This window comes from Oncorhynchus clarkii, chromosome 1 (assembly GCF_045791955.1).
Source record: "Oncorhynchus clarkii lewisi isolate Uvic-CL-2024 chromosome 1, UVic_Ocla_1.0, whole genome shotgun sequence".
In the NCBI taxonomy this organism is placed as follows: Eukaryota; Metazoa; Chordata; class Actinopteri; order Salmoniformes; family Salmonidae; genus Oncorhynchus; species Oncorhynchus clarkii.
This window is the reverse complement of record NC_092147.1, coordinates 14,707,986-14,734,302: the sequence shown is the minus strand read 5'-3', so window position 1 is coordinate 14,734,302 and position 26,317 is coordinate 14,707,986. Positions and strand designations below refer to the sequence as shown.

Genomic DNA, 26,317 nt, shown 5'->3' with positions numbered 1-26,317 from the left:
GTGTGTTGTAGCAGCTTTATGGTAGCGAGTGTAACAGTTGTGTTCTTAGGACAGTGTGTTGTAGCAGCTTTATGGTAGCGATTGTAACAGTTGTGTTCTTAGGACAGTGTGTTGTAGCAGCTTTATGGTAGCGATTGTAACAGTTGTGTTCTTAGGACAGTGTGTTGTAGCAGCTTTATGGTAGCGATTGTAACAGTTGTGTTCTTAGGACAATGTGTTGTAGCAGCTTTATGGTAGCGAGTGTAACAGTTGTGTTCTTAGGACAATGTGTTGTAGCAGCTTTATGGTAGCGAATGTAACAGTTGTGTTCTTAGGACAGTGTGTTGTAACAGCTTTATGGTAGCGAATGTAACAGTTGTGTTCTTAGGACAGTGTGTTGTAGCAGCTTTATGGTAGCGAGTGTAACAGTTGTGTTCTTAGGACAGTGTGTTGTAGCAGCTTTATGGTAGCGAATGTAACAGTTGTGTTCTTAGGACAGTGTGTTGTAACAGCTTTATGGTAGCGAATGTAACAGTTGTGTTCTTAGGACAGTGTGTTGTAGCAGCTTTATGGTAGCGAGTGTACTTCAAGTGAAAGTCTAGAGCCTCCTTTTACCAGACAGGATACTGAATCTGTCAGAGATACTGACCAGAATGAGTTTGAGGTCCCATGCTCAAGGTACAGTACATATTGCAGCTCTGCAGAAACTGGAGAGCTACTTCTTCTGAGAAAACTGACAGAAGTCAACAAATGCCGACAAAAGGGTCAAGTCAATTCTTAGTGTATTTTGCTCTTCCTTACTTGAATACAATTGCAGTTTAAAATATACCTCCAAACTCAAAACACAGCACAAAAGGGGGGGAAACTAGGTGATGTTGCATGCAGAGCAATCTTTCCCAACCCTGGTCAGTACACATTTTTAATGTAACCCTGGACAAGCACATCTGATTCAACTCATTGAGGCCTTGATGATTAGTTGACAAGTTGAACGAGGTGTGCTTAATAAAACTGTGTACTGTTGGGGTACTGGAGGACCAGGGTTGGGGAACACGGCTGTAGAGCAGCAGAAACGGGAAATTCTTCTCTTTATCAATTCTTGTCTTCGTCTGGGTTTTTTGTTGTTGAAAATGTAGGTCCCTTGTGCCTGTGTCCTAAGTGTATGATTGGTTGGGGATGTTTACACTGAGCTGGCTGTGATTGGTCAACAGGCACATGGAGTGTCCGCCTCCAGCTCAACCGTTAGTCCTTTGCTCAGAAGGAAAGCTTCCTGCTTTGGCTCCCGCCCTAGGAAGTTCTTCAGCATCAGTTCAGCATCCTCAGAGCCTCCGGGCTTCAGGATAAAGTTTCTGTAGTCAAGCCCCACCTGGGAGAGATGGAAAAAGATCTCGGCATTAAACAGGAGGCCATTTTAGTCAAAAACAATGACATTTCTGTGATGGTGAAATCTTTGGAGCTCAAAAACCAAAGTCAGATGACATGACTCCAGTCCTGGAGGGCTGCAGGCAGTCACTGCTCACTAGCATCAATAACCAATGACCCCTGATATAAATGACTAGATAATAGCTGAAGATGGTCAAGTATAAAAACAGCATTGTAAATAACTAGCTCAGCTGTGCCAACCTTTGGGTTCATGATGCCCTCCTGCTTGAAGCGGGCGTAGAACATGTCCATGGAGTAGACCTCGCTCCAGAGGTAACCGTAGTACTGGGCGTCATAACCACCTGCCAGGTGGCCAAACGTGGCAGGCATGTTGGTTCCTATGGGCACAATGGCAAAGAGAAAGGATTGTTTAAAAGCAGTGACAATGACCATAGGAGTTGGCAAGATGGCACAAACATATCTGGGACCAGGCTACCAAACTACAGCTGTGATGGTGGTCTGGCTCATTAGTTGAGGTTGTCTCTGACCTGAGGATGCGGGCACACCCAAGATCTCCTGGCACAGCCGGGCATACTCCTCAGCTGGGTCCAGGCCATTCTTGGTGTGGAGTGCCTGGTCCACCTTGGCCAGGACAATCTGACGCAGGTTAAACAGACCTGCATGGGAGGGAGAGAGTTAACACAACACACTGATGATACCTGTAAACCAGGTAGTTCATCAGGAGTCTGGTTGGTGACCACAGCCCAATAACCCAACCTCCAGCACTGGTGTACAACGTGTTAAGGGGTGTTCTATTAAGGAACCAGGACATTTTTTCGTGGTGACCCACCCGTGTTGGCCAGCCGGGACTTCATGAGTTTATCCAGCAGGTCGTCGGGGATAGGGGCGCCCGTCTTGTAGTGTTTGGACATGCGCTGCAGGGGCTCTTTCTCCCACACCCAGTTCTCCAGCATCTGGGAGGGCGCCTCCACAAAGTCCCGCTCCACGTGAGTCCCGCTGAACATGGCAAAGTCCGCCTGGTAGCAGCAGAGACAGAAGAGAGATGGGTATCTGTTAATAAACTAATCCTGAGGTGTAGTAGGTTTTAGTAGTTCATATCAGTCTGAATAAAAAACATCATGCATGTATAATATGAAATCTATATTTTAGATTGAATGATCAGAGGAGGACAATGCCTTCTCGGGCATTAAAGTGACATGTAAGAAGTCCTTGTTACAAAGTCTTTCAGGTGGACTTGACAGGAAATGAACAGCCAGAGTGGGAAATATATTAACCATCACACTAAAATGCCTTTATTCAGACAAACATTAATGTCAGTGCACAGGAACAGAACAATGCTGTGTACTAGTAATGACACACACCTGAGCGCAGAGCTGGTGCATGACATGGCCAAACTCGTGGAAGTAGGTCTCCACCTCGTCATGCTGCAGCAGGGAGGGGGCATCGGCCGTGGGCTTGCTGAAGTTGGCCACCATGGCTGCCACCGCCATTTGGCGGGTCCCGTCCGACAGCAGACAGCCGGGCTGCAGGCCGAAGCAGGCAGCGTGGCCGTACTTCCCCTCTCTGGGGGGGAAATTAAACACAATCACCATGACTGTTAAACATGACTGGCTAAATCTTCGTTTTTTTTTATTGTCTCCCTCATTATGTTGATGAGCAAACGGTGAGCTCCTTCTCTAATTTAATTGCAGTTTAACTTAATTTACAAAATGAAACCGTAACTCTGCAGAGCAATGAAATACAGATTTCTTCCCTCCAAAACAAATGACAAAATCCTTATAAAAGATCGATATATCAAAACAACCGTACAAAACACATTGCTTTGCTTTTCATCTATTGATGTGCATGTTGATGTGCATATTGATGTGTATGTATATTAATGTGTATAGTGTTTGATGTGTGTACAGGGGGCACATGTTAAAGAGACCTTGGTCTCAGCATGAATCCCTGTTAAAATAAAGGCTAAATAAAATAAAATAGTAAACCAAAGGCGGCCATCTTAAATCCTTTTCTATCTCCTCTGCTTTCCTCCGACTCACCTTGGGAAGAGGTCCAGGTAGAACTGGCCCACCACCGTGCCCGAGGTGCGGTCCTTGACGCAGTAGAGGGTGACGTCGTCGTGCCAAACTGGGGCGCCCTCCACCAGATCAAAGGTGAGGTTGAGCAGCTCCTGGTAGATGTCCAACAGGCCCCGGGTCACCACCTCCATCGGGAAGTACTCTTTCAGCTGGTTCTGGTCCACCGCGTACTGGGTCTCCTCCACCTAAAGGGGGGCAGAGCAGAGGAAATAGATATAATTAAACACTTCAACTTTATTTATACCCCCAGGGGCAAATATAAACCACATAGCCGAAAGGGTCAGCTCCAGCGCCGCAGTAAAAAAATACAATGTTTAAACATAAATATACACACACACACTGGGGAGAACAAGTATTTGATAACCTGCAAAATCGGCAGTGTTTCCTACTTACAAAGCATGTAGAGGTCTGTAATTTTTATCATAGGTACATTTCAACTGTGAGAGACGGAATCTAAAACAAAAATCCAGAAAATCACAAATTTAATTTATTTTACTAGGCAAGTCAGTTAAGAACAAATTCTTATTTTCAATGACAGCCTAGGAACAGTGGGTTAACTGCCTGTTCAGGGGCAGAACGACAGATTTTGTACCTTGTCAGCTCGGGGATTTGAACTTGCAACCTTTCAGTTACTAGTCCAATGCTCTAACCACTAGGCTACCCCTAATTTGCATTTTATTGCATGACATAAGTATTTGATACAACAGAAAAGCAGAAATTAATATTTGGTACAGGAACTTTTGCTTGCAATTACAGAGATCATATATTTCCTGTAGTTCTTGACCAGATTTGCACACACTGCAGCAGGGATTTTGGCCCACTCCTCCATATAGACCTTCTCCAGATCCTTCAGGTTTTGGGGCTGTCAATGGGCAATACGGACTTTCAGCTCCCTCCAAAGATTTTCTATTGGGTTCAGGCCTGGAGACTGGCTAGGCTGTATGATGGCAATTTGCATATACTCCAGAATGTTATGAAGAGTGATCAGATTAATTGCAAAGTCCCTCTTTAACATGCAAATGAACTGAATCCCCCAAAAACATGTCCACTGCATTTCAGCCCTGCCACAAAAGGACCAGCTGACATCATGTCAGTGATTATCTTGTTAACACAGGTGTGAGTGTTGACGAGGACTAGGCTGGAGATCACTCTGTCATGCTGATTGAGTTTGAATAACAAACTGGAAGCTTCAAAAGGAGGGTGGTGCTTGGAATCATTGTTCTTCCTCTGTCAACCATGGTTACCTGCAAGGAAACACGTGCAGTCATCAATGCTTTGCACAAAAAGGGCTTCACGGGCAAGGATATTGCTGCCAGTAAGATTGCACCTAAATCAACCAGTTATCGGATCATCAAGAACTTCAAGGAGAGCGGTTCAATTGTTCTGAAGAAGGCTTCAGGGCGCCCACCAGTGCCTGTTGTCAAGAAGGGCAGCAAAGAAGCCACTTCTCTCCAGGAAAACAATCAGGGACAGACTGATATTCTGCAAAAGGTACAGGGATTGGACTGCTGAGGACTGGGGTAAAGTAATTTTCTCTGAAGAATCCCCTTTCCGATTGTTTGGGGCATCCAGAAAAAAGCTTGTCCGGGGAAGCCAAGGTGAGCACTACCATCAGTCCTGTGTCATGCCAACAGTAAAGCATCCTGAGCCCATTCATGTGTGGAGTTGCTTCTCAGCCAAGGGAGTGGGCTCACTCACAATTTTGCCTAAGAACACGACCATGAATAAAGAATGGTACCAACACATCCTCCGAGAGAAACTTCTCCCAACCATCCAGGAACAGTTTGGTGACGAACAATGCCTTTTCCAGCATGATGGAGCACCTTGCCATAAGGCAAAAGTGATAACTAAGTGGCTCGGGGAACCAAACAGCGATATTTTGGGTCCATGGCCAGGAAACTCCCCAGACCTTAATCCCATTGAGAACTTGTGGTCAATCCTCAAGAGGCGGGTGGACAAACAAAACCCCACAAATTCTGACAAACTCCAAGCATTGATCATGCAAGAATGGGCTGCCATCAGTCGGGATGTGGCCCAGAAGTTAATTGACAGCATGCCAGGGCGGATTGCAGAGGTCTTGAAAAAGAAGTGTCACACTGTAAATATTGACTCTTTGCATCAACTTCATGTAATTGTCAATAAAAGCTTTTGACACTTATGAAATGCTTGTAATTATACTCCAGTATTCCATAGTATCTGACAAAAATATCTAAAGACACTGAAGCAGCAAACTTTGTGGAAATTAATATTTGTGTCATTCTCAAAACTTTTGGCCACGACTGTATTTTGATTTGTTTAACACTTGTTGGGTTATTACATGATTCCAAATGTTTTATTCAATCGTTTTGATGTCTTTACTATTATTCTACAATGTAGAAAACAATGTAGAAAACGGTAAAAAGTTATAAAGAAAAAACCTTGAATGAGTAGGTATATCCAAACCTTTGACTGGCACTGTGTGTGTATATATATGGTTTAGCAACTATTTCATAGTTTCAAGCTTTATTAGTCATATGTAGGGGATACACATGGTTCCTTCTCGACAATGCAACAATAATAAATAATAAAAAATAAGAATAGGAACATGAAGTAAATGGCTCAGTAGAATATAATAAACATTTTAGCATGAGTATAATACAGGAAGGCACAATTTATAGTCCAATATTTACACGGGGGATTGGGGGGAAATACAACAGAACAATAATCTTTGCATCCTGCAACTCTGATATCATCCCACACCGATGTATTGATGTGTTAAATAAATCGCTGTTGGGTCACTGAGTATAACAGAGTTGTAGACATTTGTATTTTTTCCCTCCTCTGCCCTACCTGGGTCATGAAGTAGCGCGTGTCCCAGGCTTGCAGCTCGCCATTGAAAGGCAGGCTCCTCTTCTGGCACTCCTTCTCCTTCAGCGCGAGGATGACCTTGCGCTCCTCCTCCCCCAGGGGCTTCAGCTTACGGGCCAGCTCCTCTGGAAAATAGAAACATTACCTTATTGTCAAAGGTACACAAAGGATATGTGTATCCTCCGAAAGACCGACAGACGTTGGAGCAAAGCGGTAGTAACTAGTGTGTGTGTGTGTGTATTGTTTTTTGCAATGTGAAACATTTTGTGTTGTAGCAGTTGTGTTTGTTAATGCATAGTTGAGTGTGAGCAGTGCCCTCAACAAATACAATATGACATGAAAACTTCAGGGTAGTTACGGCCTCTGGGGTCAGGGGTCAGGGGAGTATAGGGAAGCAGCTGCAGCACACACACTTCTAAATTTTTTATTGTCACATACACAGGATAGGTGCAGTGAAATGTGTTGTTTTACAGGGTCAGCCAGAGCATTAGTGCCACTGGAGCAACTTAGGGTTAATTATTACATATTTTTCACATTGTCGGCACAGATATTCAAATCTGTGACCATTCGGTTAGTGGCGCAACACTTTAACCGGTAGGGTACCCGCCTTCCCAATACTTTGTTTCTGATAGAACTGACAGCAGCCTCTGCAGCTAACAATAGTAAACCACAAACAACTAGCCAAATTGTACACTGGTCAGTTGAAAATGGAATCGCGGACCATAACAACCTTTCAATGAGTTGTACGAACTGAACTCCTTTCTCAACCCCTCTCATCTCGACCCACCTAGGAAGCCAGCCACCTTCTTGCCAGACTTGGCCATGTTCATCTCCAGGACAAAGTCAGTGTGGGTAGTGAAGCCCAGCAGGGAGCTCTTCTGAGCCCTCAGCTGCACCAGCTCTTTCAGGATGGCAGAGTTTTCCTACACCAGGAGAAAATTACAGAGGTTGGAATCTGAAATGAATTTGAGGGGACCATTTTTCGGGTTATACTTGGTGCTCAGAGAAAATAAAAAATGTGGAGCTGAAACGCACCACCCCCAGCCTTTGTTGTCTATCATACTTTTTGGCTGAAATAAACTTAATGGTACATTTCCATGCAGCAGTTTGACTTTATTTGAGAGGGCTCAGCAATTTTCTTGCTTCGAATACTTTCTCTGGCCATTGCCGTGTTTAAAAAAAAAAATATTACAGTAGGGTACCCAATTCTCTTCCAATACCGGATAGTATCTCTGTCTCACAGAGAACAGACAACGGCTCACCTCTTTGCAGCGAGAGTTGAAGGCCTCCTCCAGCTTCCTACGGGTCTCAGGGATGAAGCACTTCTTCATGGTGGGGAAGTAGTGAGGGTACTTGAGGGTGATCTTCAGCTTGTCCCCGTCCTTCTCCAGCGAGCTCAGGAAGTCCTCGGGGAGACCGCCTAAAGTGCATCGTCATACATGTCAAGTCATATTTCTGGATTTGCTTTCAATGATACAGCGCTTGTTGCTTCTTTTTTAAGCAATTCAATTGGAAACCTGAAAACTGGACTAGAAACAGAGATAATTTTCCTGAGTACAATTTTACAGGTATCTTTCCCCTGAATCAGTTATTGCCGAACTGCACTGCCACCGTCGGTGAAAGTTATGTTTTTGGCATTCTTTTGACCGTGACTTCTACAAAAGAACAGGGACCGCTTTGATAGGTGTCTGACCAAAGATCAAAAATCAGACCAAATCTATATCCTGTGAACTCACCCAGCTCCTCTCTGGTGAAAACCAGACTGGTGGTGTCCTCGTTCAGGTGTTTGTTGAAGTCAATGCACAGGTTGCTAAGCTTCTTCTTAATCCTTTTGACTTCCTGTTTTGAGATCGAAGTAAGACAATGGGTTGACAATGACCCTCATGATCAGAGGTAGAGCTGGGTTCAAATACTATTAGAAATAATTTCAGATACTGCTTGTCTGAAGCACTACAGGCAGGCTAAAGCAATCGCTCAGTATTGGAAAGATAGCAAATAGTATTTGAACCCAGGCCTGATCAGAGTATGAGCTTTGGAATGTAAAACCTTTCAGTAAAGTCCCTTACATCCTGTGTCTCTTTGGTCAGGTGGAGGCCATTCCTTTGGCCCAGCTTGATCAGCCTCTCCATGTACCTCTTGGATTCATCAGTGAGCGTGTCAGCGTCAAGCTTCCCCTGTGAGAGGACAAAAAGCAGAACTCAGCTGATGAGCATGATTCTGCACCCAGCTTTGCATAGCCATAGGACAATTCTAAAGACAACATGATGAGGCAATAACATGTGAAAACATACAGGCCTCACTTACTGAGATCCTATCGGTACATCGCAACAGGCCAAAGGGCGTTTTCCCCTTCTTTATTAGTCCTGATCCCTCAACAAAGTATTTATCAGCTGTACTGATCTGATGAAGTGGGCAGATGAAAGCACATCTACTGAGTGTGTTTTCAGATCAGTTTTCATCAGTCAGACTGCAGATGAAGAATAAATAAAGAATAAATAAAATATTTTTCTTCCCCTTAATAGGTTGTACCTCACAGATAACTACTTTATTGAGGAAAAATGTACTCACTACGACTGATATGTGGTTGTCTCACATATCTTAAGAAGAATGCACTAACTGTAAGTCGCTCTGGATAAGAGTGTCTGCTAAATTACTAAATGTCAATATAAAGAGATGAGGACAGGAAGCCACTTCAGACTATTGAGATGGACCTCCTTTATTGACCTCTTCCTCCTCACCTCCAGTGCCACGATCCTCTGGTAGACGTCCTCCCTCATGCTCATCTCCACGTCAAACTCGGACAGCTTCTTGTCGGCGTCGGTGCTGGCCGTGCGTACGTCCTTGGAGGAAGACACGTGCTGAGGGAAGTCCAGCATATTGCGCTCAACTGGAATAACATGTCAAAATGCAAGAGTGAGTAGGTATTATGAGTGTCATTTTCTTTGCAAGTGATTTTTATTATTATTTAAAACAGGGAATCGCCCTGAGACCAAGGCTTCTTTATTATTTAAACATGGAGTCCTGCACACAACAATACAAATTCACAATTCCAATGCAATAAAAACATGAAACATTTAAAAGCAATTAAAAAAAAAGTAACTTACAAAACAAGATCATGAAAAAAACATTCCTCACTAATAAAGTAATCAACTGTATCATGACGATGATTATATTTGGGGCGTTTTCAGTGCTCAAAGTGCTTTCGTAACTGAAAGATTGGGACTCACCTCATCCTTCACCAATGTGTAGCACCCACCTGTAGTTTATAAATCCAGTCTAATGTGACAATTTTCGGCTTGAAACATAAGCTCAGGTTTTGGGAAATGTGCATTGTGATGAAACAGTTAATAAAGAGCCTAAAATGATGAGAGGCGGGATAGTGATAATAAAAACATGCTCTTTTGTACATTTTGTACGAGATATTTTGCTGCACCGGGTTTATAAAAGACTACAACTGCATGATGTAACATGTACAGCCCAGTGTCCACTGCCTGTGCCCTGGTTTCAAAACAATGCCAAAAACACTATTGTGGTGAGCATAGGCTGGTCAGCTATTCTTTATGTAAAAAGTGCTGATTTGTCTATAACATTGCATACCTCTTTCCTGCCAACTCAGACATTTCCCCATCGCTTACAATGGCAGTGGAGTAGATGCTAGGTGTGGTTGCTATGAACTGCTGGACTGAACTGATTATATATCTTTATTTTTGTTTTTGTGAAACCTGCCCATCAGCTACCAACAAAGTGCATGGACTTGTTCTTTGCCCTCTTCACACAAGTATATTGGTTCTACTAAAACAAATGCACCAATTATGTATCAACTTATTTATTTTATTTAACTAGGCAAGTCAGTTAAGAACAAATTCTTAATTACAATGACGACTTACCGGGGAACAGTGGGTTAACTGCCTAGTTCAGGAGCAGTTACTAGCCCAACGCTCTAACCACTAGGCTACCTGCCGCCCCAAACCTATAGGTTCCTACATAGAGGAAATTATAGGGGAAACCTGTTGGGAAGCACTTGTCAAGTCACATACACTACCATCTAATTATTTCCTTGATGGCAGACGACTCTTTAAATAACTGGAGAGGTTGACACCATATTTTCACCGCACTGCTGTAACCTTAATTCAGTCATTTCAATTCACTGTCACAATAGAGGAAAGAGGTTAAAGAAAGGTGTCTTTTTGGAGTACGAGTCTCACCCACCTGTGTACTCCACCTCTACATCAGCGAGGGATTTCAGGGTGTTCTCATAGGAAACACTGGCCAGGTCCAGGGCCCCAACACAGTCATACACCTTTTTGGTCTTGTCAATAAGCTCATCTGAGAGCTGATGGATTTGCTCGGGGGTCAGGTCCCAGCGCAGGCGGTTGTCAGCACACACTCGCGCACCACTGCCAGACGCCACCTCTCCTGTGGGGTGAAATAAGGAATGGTCACGAGTTGGATGGTTCGTCTTGGAAAAGGCCTAACTGCTGAACTGTGAGGAAGTGTACAGGTTATAAGGAAATAGCTTTTTTCCCACTATGGCGGCATTCAACGGCATTTGCTATAAACTATGCCTAGTTTCAGCATCAGCACTGCTCACGTGGTCAGAAGATACTGTGGCTGATGTACAATCAACACTACTGTGACCGTCTTTACACCCCATAAAAATACTATCTAGCAACAGTTCAGTGCTGCCCTTAAAACACTAGCAACCAATTGGCAGTATGCAAATGACAACCCATGATAGTAATAATAGTGTTGACATTTCTACTATTTAATCTATGGAAACTATGTGGATGTGCATTGTAGTAGCTAATCCAGTGATACTTTGGGGTTCAACACTGATTATCTAACACAATTAGCTAACGCTAGCAAACTATCGTTTAATTAAATTAGGCGGTTGTCATCCTCCCTACTGAAATATATATCTAGCTAGCAAATGTAAGAGGACATTGTCAGTACAGCTTACTTTGTACAGCTTACTTTGTACTACACAAAGATTGTAACATTTGGAAGGTTCCGGTTCATTATCAAAACGCGCCAGTGGGATTCTTGCCAACTTGTAATCACGCCTGGCTTTTGATCTAGTTGGCTAGGTAGCTAACTGAATGGGACGGATGCATGCTGTATTGTAACTAGCTAACTATCAATCGTGTTAGTGCGTGGCTAAGCTGGTTATTTAGCTAGATGCGATGAACCTGCAGGGATGTGCTTGCTTGCTACAAACAACATTTTAATAGCATGCAATACATTTTCTGTTAAATAAGGTTAACGTTAGCTAACTAACGTAAAGCGTTAGTATCCAGAAAGCGTTATCAAGTCCAGCACATACTGACGATTGAATATGCAAAACGTTAATCTTATTCATTTGACAAAGACCTGTTACAAAATACCCAATGTAATATTAATGAATTTCGTAGACTCACCTGTCGGTGCCATATTTCAGAAATCTGAGAAGCAACGTTCGCGGTGAGTTTTACAGCCTGTGGTTGACGATGCCAATTCAGCGATTAGGGGTTTTGACCACTGATGTTTCCCTTAGTTACCACAGCCACAAAGTCAAAATTGGAGGCACGCACACTGACGTAAGGACGCATGCTTCAGCCTACGCAGATATGACATGACGCGTCACACATGCGACGAAAATCAACACATTTTTTCCCCCATCACCACCAGCTAACGTTACTGCAAGGAACGTCTGAAGCAAAGGCAACTGGTAAGAATAATTATTGCTAGTTAACACATTTGTATATATGTTATATTGTGTGGCATAGCTGAACGTTCTTTAAACCACATAGCTATCTGTCAGTTGAGTAAATCGGGGTAAAGTGCTCAGAAAGCCATGTTATTGCCGTCATGTCAGTAATGCTAAGCTAGATGGCTACAATCAAGATACTAGTTAGCTCTAGTTAAGCTATCTACGTAAGTTTAAACAACTCCCTACACGTAAACAAAATTAGCTCGTCTCTTTATGTGGCAATACACCGAGTGCTTTCACATGGCAGGCCAACTGCTAGTTGTGCTAGCCGTATTAGCTAGCAGCCGACCATAAGCAACTTACTAGAACAGTCTAGTTAGCAACGTCACCTGCCAAGTAAACTAGCTAGATTGTTAGCATGTTTGTTGTTAGTCTAGGATTAGTTTCGTTTCTTAATCCTATCTAGTCACTAGCGGACTAAACTCCACGTTGAATTTAAGTCCGCTATCGAAACAGATGGTAACGTATAGGCTTTTTTGTTATGTAGCTACAATAGAAATGTAAGAGACAATTAATCCCAACCAGTTGCCAGTTATTTACAGTGGATGTTTTTTTATACATACATCTCAATAACTTTCTTCTTCAGGGTCCCTCGCAATACACATTCTACTGAGAGGTTTGGACCTCAATCCAAAATGACAGACACAAAGCGTCTTGCCATCTCCATCATTCAGTTTCTTCATGATCAACTGGGCTCTGGGAGTCTATCGTCAGATGCTCAGGAAAGTTTAGAAGGTAAGTTGGAGTAAGGAAGCCAAGAGTCAGTCTGAGGAGATGGGTTCTCAGCCTACGTTGGACGATGGCCAGGGACTCAACTGTGTCCAGTTAGTGTCATTGCCATTCCTAAACATCTGATTATTTTTCAGTTGCAGTCCAATGCCTGGAGACTGCCTTTGAGGTCTCGACCGATGACCAGACCCTATCTGTCACTCAAACATTACCAGAGATTTTTGCCTCTGCGACACAGAAGGTAGACTCAAAAGACATCCACTTAATATGAAGGTGATTGTGGCCAATAGGCCTTTGTCTCAGATGTGTTGACTGTCTGTTGCAGCATCCCGAAACCTCCCAGGTGAAAATAAACACAGCCACAGATTCCCCTACTGAGGAGGAAGTAGCAGAGGCAGAGAGACTCAAAACTGACGGTAGGACCTCCCCGTAATAGTTTGTGCATTACTCAGTCTTCACGATCAGCTTTAGTATTTTATTAGGATCCCCATTAGCTAAAGCAGCAGCTACTCTTCCTGGGGTCCACATAAAACATGACATTATGGAACATTAATAGACAAGGACAGTACTATGTTCTTTAAAATAAGATTGTATGAAAATGGGCACTTATGCCTTGACATTCCATGCATTGTGTACTCATAATCATCATCAATGCTAACGGCTATACTGCTGCAATTCATTTCTCCCATGCGTGCTCTAGTGCTACAACTGCTTTCTCTAAGCCGGCCCTGATATCCTTATTTCACAGCTCCAGTGTTCTGTCACAACACCAGAAAGAATCTCACAACATCATGGGGAAAAAACAGAAACAATCCCTGTCCTTATACCTTTAGCAGTCTGACTCTAATATTATCAACAGATATGAACATTTGAGTCTAACATCCTCAACTTAGTACAAACACACTGGCAGAATCATGTGTTTACCATATGTGTCCTTCCGTCTGACTTCAATGCTAAGCATAATCATGTGATGCAAAGATGCTATTGAATGTTAACACAACACATGGAAATGTGAAGTTCAATCAAAGTAATTTAATCCTGCTCAGTTCCCCTGATGTGAACAGATCCACATACCACACTGAACGTTGCGCTCCCTCTAAAGTTCCCATGACGTGTACTTAGCTCTCTTCAAATCTAAGAGCTGTTTGTAGGCCTATAATATTTGTATTTTCTTTATGGCAGGCAATGATCAAATGAAGGTTGAGAAATTTGGGGCAGCTGTGGAATTCTACTCAAAGGCTATTGCCATAAACCCCCGGAATGCAGTCTACTACTGCAACAGGTATTGACCAACAAACTCCTGAACTTGGAGGACTCTGACAATTAGTCACACATTGTGTATGTCCAAATGCACATTTTGACGATTTTCACTCATGTATGCAGCTTTAGTCAAGCAATAAATCAATTTCAGTTTTTGTGAGGTACTGCTAATTGTATGGAATTGTTTTTGCTAGGGCTGCTGCATACAGCAAACTAGGCAACTACGCTGGAGCAGTTCAGGACTGTGAACTTGCCATTGGGATTGACCCAAACTACAGCAAAGCATATGGAAGAATGGGGTAGGTTAGACACTAGCGTTCAATATTACCGTGGACATGGGCTAGTGTGTTGCTGCTTTGTTATTGACTGATTGTGAACATACATTGACTTCAAACGTCCCATGCTTCCAGGTTGGCTCTAGCCAGTTTAAACAAACACACAGAAGCTGTAGGTTATTACAAGAAAGCCCTAGAGTTGGACCCAGAGAACGACACCTACAAATCCAACCTGAAAATAGCAGAGCAGAAAATGGAGACTCCAAGCCCGGTAAGTTGGTAACATCTCAACCACAATGGAGAATACATATCAGTTGTAATATATCATTGTTGATCATGTTATTTATTTCTTCAGACAGGAGGAATGGGAGGGGTTGATCTGGCTGGTTTGCTCAGTAACCCTGGTTTCATGAACATGGTGAGTTCCATGAAAGCTGAAATGTGTAACTTTTTGGGTGACCTGACCAAATACACATAGAAATAGGAGTTATAGATCTGTCATTGTCTTTGAAAGCAAGTCTAAGAAGCAGTAGATATGTTGTGTGCTATTTCTGTGCTTCCCATTCTTACATTTAATTTTTGCATCTTTTATGTTTTGTACACAAGCTCAAAATACAATATTTTTGGTTATGGGAAATATGTATTTCACAGCGGTTTAGATGGTACAATGATTCTCTACACTAGCTTGTTTTGTCACACAAACTGAAATTAGGCAAACACATCCCCCCCACACCCATAAAATGGCGGCGCGATTTCTGCGTAGTGCAGCTTTAACTAAAACTGGCCTTTTTCAAATGGAAAATACTAGGAATGACAAGAGAACATTAATTGGCTAATGGCAAACAAGCTGCGTCAACCATAAACAAAAAGTACAGCCATCATGCTCGTAAACAATTTATAGTGTTTAAAAGCCATATAAAGTGCCTTCAGAAATTATTCACAACCCTCAACTTTTTCTACATTTTGTTACAGCCAGAATGTAAAATGGATTAGATTGCGATTTATCTTGTCACTGATCTATGCACAATACCCTTTTTTTGTCAGAGTGGAATTCCATTTTTCTTTTAAATTTGTACAAATTAATTAAAAATGAAAAGCTGAAATGTCTTGAAACAAAGTATTCAGCCCCTATGTAATGGCAAGACTAAATAAGCTCAGGGGTAAACATTTGTTAAACAAGTTGCATGGACTCACTGTGCAATAGTGTTTAACATGATTTTTGAATGACTACCGTATCTCTGTACCACACACATACAATTATCTGTAAGGTCCCTCAGTCAAGCAGCGAATTTGAAACACTGATTCAACCACAAAGACCAGGGAGGTTTTCCAATGCCTCACAAAGAAGGGCACCTATTTATAGATGGGTAAAAAGCAGATATTAAATATCTCTGAGCATGGTGAAGTTATTAAATACACATTGGATGTTGTATCAATACACCCAGTCACTACAAAGATACGGTCGCCCTTCCTAACTCAGTTTTCAGAGAGGAAGGAAACTGCTCAGATTTCACCATGAGGCCAATGGTTACTTTAAAACAGTTAGAGTTCAGTGGCAGTGGTAGAACTGAGGATGGATCAACAACATTGTAGTTACTCCACAATACTAACCTAAATGACAGAGTGAAAAGAAGGAAGCCTGTACAGAAACATGCATCCTGTTTGAGACAAAGGCACTAAAGTAATGCTGCAATAAATGTGATAAAGCAATTAGCTTTTTTATACTGAATACAAAGTGTTATGTTGGGGGCAAATCCAATACAACACATTACTGAGTACAACTCCATATTTTCAAGCATAGTGGTGGCTGCATCATGTTATGGGTGTGCTTGTAATCATGGTTCATTCTGCTATCCACCAGACACTGGGGGATTAATTCGCCTTTCAGCAGGACAATAACCTTAAAAATGCAAGGTCAAATCTACACTGGAGTTGCTTATCAAGAAGACGGTGAATGCTCCTGAGTGGTCGAATTAAAGTTTTAACTTATATCTATGGCAAGACCTGAAAATGGTTGTCTAGCAATGATCAACAACCAATTTCACAGAGCCTGAATTTTTGTATTTTTTTAAAGACTGATAGGCGAAAGTTGCACAATCCAGGTGTGGAAAGCTCTTTACCCAGAAAGACTCTCTGCTGTATTCACTGTCAAATGTGCTTTTACAAATTATTGACTCTGGTGTGAATACGAATGTCAATTAGATATTTCTGTATTTCATTTTCAATAACATTTTAGAAATGTCTAAAAACATGTTTTTAATGAGTTTCCCACTAGTTGGAGAGGTGTTCAACTGAGATGCGTTCACCCCCCCCCCCCCCCCCCAGTCGTATTTATGAGATGTCATGAATGCAGCATATGTAGAGAAGGTTTACTGAATTAGAAATCATATTGACATTGTTAGGGCTGCTTTGTCCTAGGCGTCCGGTTTGATGAACAACCCACAAGTACAGCAAATGTAAGTTATCCATTAATTGTCTATCAAATAAATGTCTTCTTTTAGATGTAGCACAAGGACTTTGTAAATTCACTCTGAGATTCCACAATTAGTTGTGAAATGTAGGGCGCTTTTAAAGTAAATGCATGTAGACCACCTTTCTTGTCTGTATTGTACAGGATGTCGGGGATGATGTCAGGGGCTTATGGGCCAATGGGAGCTCCAGCAGTGCCTGGGTTAGGAGCAGGGTCAGGGTTAGGAGCCGGACCAGGGTTAGGAGCCGGACCATTAGGAGCTGGACCAGGGTTAGGAGCCGGACCGGCAGCAGGAGTTGGAGTAGTAGGAGCTGGTCCAGGTGACATCTCTGGTCTCATCCAAGCGTAAGTCTACCACCAGCTCTACTCACTCTGTGCCAAATATTACTTGTATATTATACCCGTAGCATCAGTGATAAAGACATGATAACATTTTAATGTGAGTATTAATAAAATGCATTGTTTTTGTGACTTGTACTTGGTAACTGCCATTCCATCCCCTCGCTATGTCCATTTAGGGGCCAACAATTTGCGCAGCAAATGCAACAGCAGAACCCAGAGCTAATTGAACAGCTGAGGAGTCAAATTCACAGCCGGACACCTAGTGGTAGCAACGAAGAACAACCTTGACCCTCAGACAGGTAAGATGAACATTTTTAAATGGTTATGGGTTGGTCCATGTGTTGCAGATTTGTACTGGGTTTTTGCAATGTCTTCTTTATTCCCCTTTACAAAGCACACATGTAGAGCTAATCATAAAGTTGTCTGCTCTCCCTTTTCTGACAGAGGAAGATTTGTGTGGAGAAGTGAAGACATGGATTTTTTTTTTCTATGTATGATTTGTATTATCTCCCAACTCTATGGACAAAAAGCTTTTCATCACTGAGTAATTATTGCATGCGTGCTCCACCCCCCCTGTCTTTAAGGAAACTGATCAGCAAAACCTTGCGGGAATGATGGAATTTGATAAACCTGTTAACAGATATCTAGTCCGAAGTGTCTGCAATGTCACACCAGTGTAGCTCTTGGTTTAGCTGTTTAATGTTACTATTCCTTGCCAGTGAACTGTTGTCCGAACTGAACCCCCCCCCCCCCCCCCCCCCCCCCCCCCCCCCCCGTGAACTACATGCAGCTGCATCACTTGAGCTTTATCATTTCAGGTACACAGAAACACCTTGAGATTATTATGCGATGATACAGTTTAGCAGTCATATAAATTTGAGAAGCATCTATTTGTACAAAGAAATACTGGTTGGCAGGGATGGTATCTAGAGTACTGTCAATATTATGGGAATTTCAAATTAGCATATCAAATAGGACCTATTGGTGTCCTCCGTAATCCAGGAGTTGTTTAAGCATGATACACTGTTTTTGTTATTTTATAATGCGAATGTCAGTGTTACACTGTTTGGGTTTTTTTCTAACGTGGGTGGCTGTCTGTTTTTGTTCACAATCTTTGATTAAATCATACTAATAAATTACCCTAACATGTTTGCTTGATTTTTAAACCCATGTGTAATTTCAATTTAGGAAATTAATTGAAATTAAATTCCATTTAGAAAATATATTCATGAATTAAAGTTTTGACTTGATTGCATTGATATTGATGCATTTTGTACAAAACTAAACTCAGGAGTTTATTTAATTTACAGTAGAGAAACCTCAGTCATCTGGAGACCTCTGTTTACAAAAGCCCTTTCATCGAAACGGCATCACTTAGCTCATTGCAAGCTTTTGCTGCGCTCAAAACTCGTAAATTTCCAACTTCAGTGTGTTCAAAACAACTGGGAACTTCAGTAAAATAACGAGCCTTTGCTGGGAATAGCGTTTTCAATGGTCATCCAAGTCGGAAACTTGGAATCTTTATACAACCAAAGATTATGGATGTACTATCAAGATGCATGTCTCTCCGCACTGACAATAGGTGGGGGGCACATTTCTTTTTTTTGTTCTTCAAATTCGACACTCATTGCTCTCCATAAAAAAACACCCCAAATACAATAGGATTTTGAGAGTTCTTTGTCAGAGGCCATATTGTAGAATGGAAATGTTAAATGTACTGTAGAAAAAAATATTCTGGAATGATTTCAATTGTCTAGAGTATGGGCTGGTTTCCCAGACTCCATTCACACCTAGGCTTAAGACTGGAGAGGACGGGAGAGGGTGAGTTGGAATATGCAATATTTAGCTTGGGTATAAGCATGCTAGGGGTATACCAGATGAGACGAGCTGACCGTGGCCCCTATTGCAGCATAAACACAGGGGTATCGAGACTGGCGCCGTCCAACGCCAACCCTGAGTTCAACAAGCCAGGGACTCGGCCCCCTGTAATAGTAAGTGGTATGGAATCCCAGTTGAGATTGGAGAGTCGACCAAGCAGAGACCGCAAGGATGGTTCATCAGTCCAGTACCTTGGGACCTGATGCCTCTGCTTGGCTCTCAGCATTAGGGAACTAGCGTCCTGTCCAGGAGGTAGAGGCTACTAGTACATCAAACTGCCTTACGTGACAGAAACAGGAGAGGCTTCTGCCCATATGGGCCGCACAGACCAGGATTATTTGTCCAAGGCTTAGCTACGTAATGTAATTTACTTGAATTTACAAGACTGAAATCAAGCCTGAGTCTCGCATAAGAGGAGCTTTGTAGGAGAAAGCCCTGTATCCATTTGTTTTCTTAAATATTGGAGGAACAAGAAGTCCTGCATCTTGTGGTTCTCTTCTGTTTTTCCTTTAACACATACTCTATTGCAAGTTTTCACGATGCGAGATAGAAGTTAAACAAGTTAGAATAGCAGTTAATTTTTATTGTTAGCTTGATGGATGATCTAACATCGATTAACACACACGTCTGTCTACTTATTGTAGCTATCTAACGTTAGTCATCAGAGTTAGCTAGTTTACTAACGACCTAGACTAATATCACTCCTTTCTGTCCAGACGCTTTATACATTTTGTTTACAACAAATGTGGTCCTTGTCTTCTCTTTATAATGGTTCAGATTGTCTTCAAGAGGCTAGTAAAATACTTCTGCAGACGGGACTATGACGTATCGTTTACAAAATCGATATCCCTTCTAGCCAGTTGTCTTGAAAGCATCTCCACCAATCAGAAACGTTTTCGTCATGTGAACAGGAAGTGTTACGGGGGGGAAAAGCTGTGAAAGGTCAGTGTAGAGGTATTTCATATTTCTCGTCAAAAAGCCCGATAGAAATTATTATGTAGGTTTCAGCTGCTGGGAAAGCTTGCAACGTGACGCAAATTAATATTAATGATAACTAGCACCCACTTAAAGCTTTGTTTTGTGAACTGGTCGACCTGATAATTTGCCAACGTTATGTTGACATGCGTGCTAGTTTGGCTAGAATAGCTATAGGGGTCTTCTCATAAACTAGGGTAACGTTACCAGTGCGCTGGACAACTTTGTTACAGCTGTTGCTAAATCATTGATAATCTGCGTATTATTTTCATGTCATTACATTAAGATATGAGGGGGAACATAACGTTATATTCAATAATATTCACGAGTTGATTTAAAACCGACGTTTAACCCATTATCATGGTTGGTGTCTTAAAAACATTACTTTTCTGTCCTTGCATTTACGGCAGTGTAAATTGTAGTTGTATCAAATATTAAGCATAAATCAGTTAAATTAGACATTCAACTTGAACCCTGTAAGAATCCTGGATCTAGCTGTCGGACTGTTTTTTTTTTTGTGTATAGAGATCGCTGAAATATTTCATGTGATTGTAAAATCGAATGCTTCTAACCGAAAGTCACTTTACCTTGATACTTAACCCAAATCCTTACTGTCATTAACATGGTTCTTCAACAATTTAGCATAATACTTGTCAGATGTGCATTAGGTGTCAAGCTGTTTAATTACGCGGTAATAGTCTATCCTATTTTACACGTCATCATTTGATCCAGGAAGGAATTTTCTGAATGACAGTCAAGTGACGAACAGCGGTTGTGATGGTGCATACGATGCACCAGCAGACACAGCCTAAGTGCTTGAAAGAAGGTATTCGCGAGGAATGTCCAGAATATATTGGTTTATTCATTAAGCTGATGAAGACAGTTGTGCCTGGATCCCCATTGAATCTAATATCCTTAGGGAATTGATTTTGATCATGTGATTTACAGCGTTAGATTTAACAGAGAGGGCATCAAGGTAATGAGTTCATGTTTTCGTGCTTCGGATTGGACACGGGGTCTATTGTGCGCAATTGTGTAAAATAGACTATTGTGCAACACCCCACACTATTCTTATTAATTTTTCTGGATCTAATGACAAATGACATAGCCCAGTGGGCTTCTTCACCGCATTATTTGGTAATGAAATAACATGACAAATACATTTTGGTTTCATGTTACACCTCAATAGGCCTACAAGGGGCTTGAAGTAGCCTACTTGAACTTTAATTTGGAGCTCAGAAATTGAAGTACTAGTATAGGCGCATTGGCAATTTTAGCATGTACATTTTGGTGGGGCAAACCCCATATCGCCCTGGCATATTACATAATTTATGCAGCAGCTTATAAGACATTTTTGGACTCACCTTGTGTGCGGCGGTCCTTCAGTTGCAAATTTTGTCATCGAAGGAAGAGGGATTTACAATTCTGAGTCGGATGACAAAGCGTATTTTCCCAGTCTGACATCCCAGTTGCAATGCTTGCGGTTTGCCACTGTCACCGATTCCTTCCAAACAACTCATTGTTGAATTTGCGATGGCTGATGAGCACCGATATGTTTTATCTATAATTTCTCATTATTTCTCTTCATATGACAAAGATTAAAAAGGATTTGCCAGTAGATTGTCTACTTGATTTATGATGACTGCAAGCAAAGATTTTGAAAGTAAGATGTTGACATGATCAGTCCGATCAAAGCTACTGTAGATATGTGATTTGACTTCATTTTATCTGTGTCCAATGACCTTCTTGGAAGGGCACTTCTTATCTAAGTCTATGGCTGAACCCAATGGGCTCACATTTTTTATATCTACCCTTACTAAAGGTGGGTTAAGTAGTGTCCCCATGGTTGACAGAACACTGAGCCAATCACGGTGCAATGCTCAACAGCGCTGAGTTAGGCTGAAACACCTGCATTTTGGAGCTGCCTGTTTTGTATGTGGCTTTATTAACTTTTTTTAATGTTGTTTGCAAACTGATATGTGACATGTATTAATTCCAAATCTGTTTTTTGGTCGCTTAATCATTATGAAAAGAGCGATGGTACGATTCAAATGGTGAGATTAATTCTACCGCTATTCACAACCTTATTATGTGTGCCTGCAATATGGATTTTTGTCCATATTGCCCAGCTCTAAATTACACTTTACAACATTCAAGATTGCACATCTAGCTATCACAGCTGTTATCATGTTGAATCAAGCCAGTCAACAAGGTGGCCATAATAGCTTAGTTAAATGATAGCTAGCTAGCTGTTCTAGTTTCTGACTGATTGTCATGACAAATAAAGCTATAAAAGTTTGTTTGCACATCTTTGACATTTTTCTTTTTTCATTTGTTGTTCATGTCACAGCTGGAATTGTCTCTGGGACCAGGATGACGAGACTCTCTGTGACCTGACAGAGAAAAGGAGCAGAAGAGGCTTTGAGGGTTATGTGCCACTCATATTACTGAGCAATACCATATTTGGACATCATGGAGCTTGTAGTGGCCAAGGTCCTTTGCCTTCTGGGAGTGTTTGCCCTCATGTTGGCTGGGATTCTTGTCCCAGTGCGCCTAATGATGCAGGTGGATTATGAAAAAGCCCAAAACTACAGGAAGGCTCTTGCACTCTGCAATTCTTTTGGGGGTGGTGTATTTCTGGCCACTTGCTTCAATGCTCTTTTGCCAGCAGTAAGAAACAAGGTAGGTAGCCATGTCTTATCAAAAGGGAACCATGGGGCTCTCTCAGAAGCTTGGCTGATGTGTAAAACCCATGAATTCAGACAAAGAAGTGTAATGAAGTTCGTACTCAAAAAGATGTCGTGTAAAGCTTACTTCAGTATTCAATGTTTTTAATTATTTTCACTGCATCAGGGATAGCGTACACAGACGTCTCGGCTTTACAGCTTTCTTCGGTGTGTGTAGGTCTTGAAAACATGGTATTTTGCAGAGTAAAATGTATTTTAAATTAAAAAAAATAAAAATATTATCTTTTTAATTATATTCCGACAATCTGTCGAAACCGCAACCATTTTGCTGTTGCAGAATGTTTATATGCTGATGTTAATTTATTGAGTGTCTTTTCTTTAGGTGGATGAGGTCCTAAAGCTGGTGAATATAACCACAGACTACCCCCTGGCAGAGACCATGATGATGCTGGGCTTCTTCCTCACCGTCTTTGTGGAGCAGGCAGTGCTCACCTTCAAGAAGGAGAAGCCATCTTTCATCAACCTGGAGACCTTTAACGCAGGGGTCTCCGAGGCTGGAAGTGACTCTGAGTATGACACTCCATTCATTTCACCCACCCGGGGCTCCCCTGTGGGCCACCACCATGGGCATCACCATGGACACCTCAGCCCCACTGAGCTGGCCAGAGCTGGGCCTCTGCGGCTGGCCAGCCTGGTCCTGGCTCTCTCTGCCCATTCTGTGTTCGAGGGGCTGGCCCTGGGCCTCCAGGAGGACGGGGCCAAGCTGGGAAGCCTCTTCCTGGGGGTGGGCATCCATGAGACCCTGGCTGCCGTAGCTCTGGGGGTGAGTGTGGCCAAAGCTGCTTTGCCCATGAGGGATGCCATCAAACTGGGTGTGACGGTCAGCCTCATGATACCCATTGGCATCGGACTGGGCATGGGCATCAATAGTGCCCAGAACCTGGCAGGCAGTATTGCCTCTGTGGTGCTCCAAGGCCTGGCTGCTGGTACTTTCCTCTTTGTCACCTTCTTTGAGATCCTGTCTCGGGAGCTGGAGGATAAACATGACAGACTGCTGAAGGTGCTCTTTCTCATACTGGGCTATGGGGTACTAGCAGGCCTAATGTTCATCAAGTGGTGATGGGCAGAAGAGGCCTTTTTAATGCACTGAGATGTCTATGAGTATCTTACTGGCCACACTTTGCATTGTGTGCACACCTGCACTACCACAGTAAACTTTTTTTGTTTTGATAAAGGGGTAGAGTAAATCAAGTTTAATAGTTTTTTTTTTTCTTTGCATTTACACGGGGACATGTTTGCTTACTAAGTAAGGCTACGTTACTGTTTTAGTTTCTGCCATAGTGAATACTCCCATGTTCCTGCCATTGAGTAGCAATAGTAAAGTCAGTCACTTTGACAGTATGCTTTTGCATGTGTTGCCAGACACATGATTACATCTCATGTAGAGATATCAGGAAAAGTACTCTATAGCATTTCAAGTAAAGACACTGTTGTCTTATTGGCATTTTGCAAGATGAGTGAAGTGATATACAACTTTATGTTATAAGTAGGTTAACTACTGTATCCCTAATCAAATATAAGAACCAGTTCCCTGGAAACCTTTTGAGTAGCCTGTTGTATGGTCCTGATATCTATCGTCCGAGATGAAATCCATGGTCTACTTTTTAAAACAAATTGTATTTTAAACATTATACATTTTAACAGGGAGTCACATTGAGAACCATGTATCTTTTTATAAATGATGAGGTACAGGTTTTATGGGTAGTAGAAGGTCTATTATATTTCATATTTTGTTTTAATGATCATGAAGGATGGGAAGAACAATGTGGTCTCTACTGTACATTGTTGTCACATTTGTGCTGTTTGCAAATAATGGGATCCCTGTGACTGAAACCTTCAGACTTGGAGCTCTTGTTTGTATTATGTGTTAGGTGTCTTTGCCACAGTTCGCTATGACAGATAATTTTATACAGCTTCTTAGATGTAATTTAGCCATTTTCAACTAAACACTCCTATTTCAAATACTGCCCAGGAGTATCCTTGTTTGTTTCTTTTTTTTTTCTTTCTCCTAATGTGAATGTGTAGAACTTGATTTGCAGAAGCCACTTACTGAAGGAAGCCTACAGGTAAAGGTACATTTATCAAGTTCAGAACTTGCTGCACTCTCTAAAATCTACATAAGATCAATTCAATTGTTGTTGGTCACATACACATATTTAGCAGATGTTATTGCGGGTGTAGCAAAATGCTTGTGATTATATAAACATATAGTAGGCTAGGTCAGTTTGAATTTGTCCATGTCAATTTGTGCTTTTAGGGACTTTTAACAAAAGGAAACATTAATTGCTATTTTAATGCTGTATTCCAAAATAAATTGTACTGCTAAATTATTCAGTGGCAACCAGATTTCCTTATATAATGAGCAGTGGAAATGCACATAAGTTATGACTTGTATTGCAACATGGTAATGGTTTAATAAACTGCTTTATGTTAGATGAAATAGTCATCCTTCAAGGAAAACTGTTTTCAATGTTATGACAATTCATTTATTTTCCTTTGTTGAAACTATACCATGTTTTGGCAGTAAAAGTTTCCAGAAATTTGAATTCGATTGATTTTAGCACTAAAGAAAAACCTTACCCACTCCTTGGCCAGAAAAGTCTTTGCCTTCTCCATTCCAGTTGGTGAACTGGCTACTGGCCAAAACTATTCTGTTAAATTTTGGATTTATATTTTTCAGTGTATTTACATTCACACCTTCAATGACATGTTCCAAATGGCACTTTTCCAAGTAAGGAGATGTGAGGACTAGAATTGGCAGTACTAGAGTAGTATCCTGTTAAATACATCTAGAGGGTCAGAATAGACATGGTTTTGACACAACGCCCTGTTCAGCATGTTAAAAGTTAAACTTCTAGCTAATTACTGAGTGGGTATTACTGAAGGTTCTGAGTATTCCCCTACCTAAATAATTCCTATCAAAGTAAATGAACCATGGGAACAGTCAACAGTGATTCAAATCTACTACTGTAATAAATATGTTTCACATTCTCAAACATGATGGGATATAACAACCATGGGTATAAGGGGAATTCAACCTAATTACAAATTCACCTCACCATATTAATACCCAGAAAGACAGCAAATCATCATTCACTGACTCCAGGACAATGCTAGGTATCCATGAGATGTTAGCTCCGGCCCTCATAACTCAATGCAAATGGGTCCGTATAGATCAGAAACCTTTGGTGGCAACAGGAAATATTACTGTTGTCCTGTGCTGAACAAAAGTATACCAAAATGCTTAGTTTGTTATATTTTAATGGAATATTATAATACGTTAATTATTATGTAGCAAAGAGTACGTCAATAGTTAAATGTAAATCCACAGAAAAGACATTCAGTGGCACATTAAGAAGATCTTGAATTAATTGAAGACCTTTTGGCACACACATCTAGGTCAAAATGTGGCACAACCTCTTCCCAAGCCTCTCAAACTAGTTGCATTAACCATTGCTTAACTGTTGGCTCACCTTTCCACCTACGCATCTTATATAGCCTGTGCGGGGTTAGGATTTGATTGGATTGCAGCCATCCCTTTGTTTTGTTATCTAGATCACAATGACGATCAAACTTTATAAGATTGACCTTAATGGGGATTCATCTAC

The 26,317-nt window shown here is 41.6% G+C and overlaps 3 protein-coding genes and 1 non-coding gene across 8 annotated transcripts; 2 read left to right on the top strand and 2 right to left on the bottom strand.

Moving 5' to 3' along the window:
- Positions 1–744: 744 nt before the first annotated feature.
- On the bottom strand, positions 745–11,940 carry LOC139367769 (thimet oligopeptidase-like). Its single transcript, XM_071106136.1, has 14 exons — positions 11,702–11,940; positions 10,494–10,700; positions 9,023–9,171; positions 8,351–8,458; positions 8,021–8,123; positions 7,547–7,704; positions 7,072–7,207; positions 6,267–6,409; positions 3,399–3,622; positions 2,721–2,922; positions 2,189–2,375; positions 1,887–2,015; positions 1,600–1,736; positions 745–1,342 (listed from the first exon to the last, which is right to left on the bottom strand). Exons 1-14 carry the CDS (start codon positions 11,712–11,714, stop codon positions 1,181–1,183), a joined length of 2,058 nt encoding a protein of 685 aa, XP_070962237.1. The 5' UTR covers positions 11,715–11,940; the 3' UTR covers positions 745–1,180.
- LOC139418358 (small nucleolar RNA SNORA16B/SNORA16A family) lies at positions 7,851–7,976 on the bottom strand. Its single transcript, XR_011635311.1, has one exon. It is a non-coding gene; the product is annotated as a small nucleolar RNA SNORA16B/SNORA16A family (small nucleolar RNA).
- LOC139367862 (small glutamine-rich tetratricopeptide repeat-containing protein alpha-like) lies at positions 11,884–18,260 on the top strand. The gene is made up of 12 exons (XM_071106242.1): positions 11,884–11,991; positions 12,620–12,768; positions 12,900–13,003; positions 13,088–13,178; positions 13,945–14,044; positions 14,217–14,321; positions 14,433–14,568; positions 14,653–14,715; positions 16,716–16,753; positions 16,912–17,112; positions 17,286–17,408; positions 17,554–18,260. Exons 2-11 carry the CDS (start codon positions 12,669–12,671, stop codon positions 17,395–17,397), a joined length of 1,050 nt encoding a protein of 349 aa, XP_070962343.1. The 5' UTR covers positions 11,884–11,991; positions 12,620–12,668; the 3' UTR covers positions 17,398–17,408; positions 17,554–18,260.
- A 1,619-nt stretch (positions 18,261–19,879) lies between these two features.
- On the top strand, positions 19,880–25,169 carry LOC139367460 (zinc transporter ZIP3-like). Of its 5 annotated transcripts, none has more exons than XM_071105714.1 (3): positions 19,880–19,929; positions 22,313–22,644; positions 23,032–25,169. In XM_071105714.1, the coding sequence occupies exons 2-3, from the start codon at positions 22,435–22,437 to the stop codon at positions 23,767–23,769; spliced, it is 948 nt and encodes a 315-aa protein (XP_070961815.1). In that variant the 5' UTR covers positions 19,880–19,929; positions 22,313–22,434; the 3' UTR covers positions 23,770–25,169. The 5 variants fall into 5 exon arrangements, with proteins under 5 accessions (XP_070961815.1, XP_070962043.1, XP_070961968.1 ...); XM_071105942.1 differs by having other exon boundaries at positions 19,919–19,941; positions 23,032–25,142; XM_071105867.1 differs by having other exon boundaries at positions 19,923–21,625; positions 23,032–25,142.
- The last annotated feature ends 1,148 nt before the right edge of the window (positions 25,170–26,317 follow it).

Coding starts and splice junctions, on each gene's coding strand:
- LOC139367769 (XM_071106136.1), bottom strand. Junction 8,124..8,350: donor TGACCAAAGAGACACAGGAT/GTAAGGGACTTT, acceptor ATCTCAAAACAG/GAAGTCAAAAGGATTAAGAA. Junction 1,343..1,599: donor AGGGCATCATGAACCCAAAG/GTTGGCACAGCT, acceptor CATCTCTCCCAG/GTGGGGCTTGACTACAGAAA.
- LOC139367862 (XM_071106242.1), top strand. CDS start 12,669: ATGACAGACACAAAGCGTCTTGCCATCTCCATCATTCAGTTTCTTCAT. Junction 14,045..14,216: donor GCAGTCTACTACTGCAACAG/GTATTGACCAAC, acceptor TGTTTTTGCTAG/GGCTGCTGCATACAGCAAAC. Junction 14,569..14,652: donor AAATGGAGACTCCAAGCCCG/GTAAGTTGGTAA, acceptor TTATTTCTTCAG/ACAGGAGGAATGGGAGGGGT.
- LOC139367460 (XM_071105714.1), top strand. CDS start 22,435: ATGGAGCTTGTAGTGGCCAAGGTCCTTTGCCTTCTGGGAGTGTTTGCC. Junction 22,645..23,031: donor TGCCAGCAGTAAGAAACAAG/GTAGGTAGCCAT, acceptor TCTTTTCTTTAG/GTGGATGAGGTCCTAAAGCT.